A 2,235-nucleotide genomic window follows, 5' to 3' on the forward strand; every position below is an offset into this window, starting at 1 on the left:
CTAATCATGTCTATATCATATAGTGTAGAGATACTTAACTATGTTCTAAATGAGACACTCAAGTCCTGGAAGCAATCTAGCCACAATAGCATGGCACCTTCTGCTCACCTCTCTCTCACTGTTTGGGGGTGCAGTATTTTTAACAGCATAATTTAGCCATAGAATTAAAAGATCCATAATGTTGTCTGCATCTTGTAGTAATCCAAATGAAAATTCACTAGTTTTAAGTGATAGAGGAGAGTGGAGAGTTTATTTACTTACCTCTATAACATTGTGACAAGATTTACAATAAAATTTGCCTTCGTCAGTAAGACCCCAGTTTACATCAGAACATTGTACACAGGGCTCATTATAATCTCTCTAAAAGAAAGAAAATAGACTGTATTTGACTTCCATATGTAGTAAATAAGACAAGTTTTAACTTACTACTGAGCTATCAAGCAACAATGAGCATTAAAATACTGATGGAACAAAATGCAGTTAAAATGTTTTCTCCCAGAGATTCTTAACCATGGTACCATCGGAAACTGCAGAAGAAATTATTCAAAACTAGACTGTGTTAAGCATGAGTTAAACAGCAACTACAGATTATTATCCCATTACCTGGATTAGTTTTTGTGACACCTGTGTTCCTATAAGTTTTTTTCTTGTATACCTCATAGCCCTTCCCCTGCCCCCTCCCTCCTGCTTCTCTACCTGTTGTATTCTAATCACCCATTCCACTTTATACACTGTTCTATGCTGTCCTTTCATATCACCTGATGAACATGACCACGGACTCACAAAGCTTCTGGGGTGTGTGTGGTTCTACCTTTGTTAGTCTGTAAGGTACAAATTTATCCTGCCTTCTGCCTAACTTCAGACTGAAGGCAGGGTAGATTTATACCTTACAAACAAACCACAGTAGATATATAAGTATAGCTTTTGTGAGCAAAAAATTCCAGACCAAATCATCCACAGATTCGATTATGTTAAGTCTGGTTTAAACAGACTGTGGATTCTTACCCCATTACCTTGGTTAGTTTTGGTAACTCCTTTATGCTGGTTTAATGTTCATTTGCTTGTCTCTCCCAGCACTCTCCCCCCACCCCACAACTCCCTTGTTTTTTGTATTCCAATTTCACTCACCTTCTTATACTCTGCTTTCTGCACATCATTTCATAGCATCTGATGAAGTGAATTTCAGCTCATGAAAGCTTGTGCTGTATACACACACACACATATACATTTGTCCACTATGGGACTTCTTTCATCTTTTTCTGATGCATTTGGCACCTAGGTTGGCTGCCTGGTAAGAAACAGTCCAGTTGCCTTTAACTAAGCAAAGGTTTTTTATTTGGGACATCATTGAGATAAGAGGTTGTAAGAGAACCTGTCACTACAACGACTACAATACTTTTGTTAACAGGGAGAGGAGCTCTGGTCTCCTATGATAGCTAAGAGTCTGCAACACACACATGGGTGAGCACACGGTCTAGATGTGCATAAACACAAGAGCATTCACAATGTATTTATATGTACACACACAAGGTTTGTGTGCATACACAAACAATTTATGTGTGTGCATACACACACACGGTTTATATGTGTAGACAAGTTTCTTTGGGTAGATGTGATATCTTATTTGACCAACTAAATAGTTGGAAAAATTGTGTTTTGCAAGCTTTTGGGCACGAACACCCTTCTTCAGGCATAGGGAGAGTCTTTTGGGTTACATGTGTACACACACAAACACATGAGGCTTATATGCATACATACAGACACAGAGTATATATGTACACACACGTACGTGCATTTTATACATGTTCTGTTGCCAACCTTGGCCATTTTCAAGGGGCCTAAGCCAAGCTAGGGAAGTAGTGCAGAACAGAAGGCCCCAAAGCCTGTTTCTGAGTGATTGTCCTGTGAACCTTTGTAGATGTGAGAACTAACTTGGTCTGCATATAAAGGAAGCCATTAAGCACAATTAAATAAAGCACAAAACCTGAAAGGAGATAAGGGAAGTCCATGCATTAAATAATCCGTATACACTGTATCATAGCTTTATCTTAAAAATATTAGTAGCAGTGACTGATGTAACCAAAGTTATTAGATGTTATTTTGCTATAATAGATATAGTTTTGCTAAGATGCTTAAATAATTTGTAAAAACAAAAACAGCCTTTTCAGAGAAGACCATAAACTAAGAAGAAACAGGTCAGCATTGAACAATATTCCACAATGGGAAGGAAAGGAG

The 2,235-nt window shown here is 37.9% G+C and overlaps 1 protein-coding gene across 1 annotated transcript in view; it reads right to left on the reverse strand.

Moving 5' to 3' along the window:
- TAF1B (TATA-box binding protein associated factor, RNA polymerase I subunit B) overlaps positions 1 to 2,235 on the reverse strand; it is a 53,000-nt gene that overhangs the window by 49,172 nt on the left and 1,593 nt on the right. Inside the window, exon 2 of the mRNA XM_019538140.1 lies at positions 262 to 360. Coding sequence (XP_019393685.1) covers positions 262 to 360 — 99 coding nt within the window. The remainder of the gene's footprint in view (positions 1 to 261; positions 361 to 2,235) is intronic.

The sequence above is a fragment of the Crocodylus porosus genome, unplaced genomic scaffold (assembly GCF_001723895.1).
Source record: "Crocodylus porosus isolate Cpor-Errol unplaced genomic scaffold, CroPor_comp1, whole genome shotgun sequence".
NCBI classification, from domain to species: Eukaryota; Metazoa; Chordata; order Crocodylia; family Crocodylidae; genus Crocodylus; species Crocodylus porosus.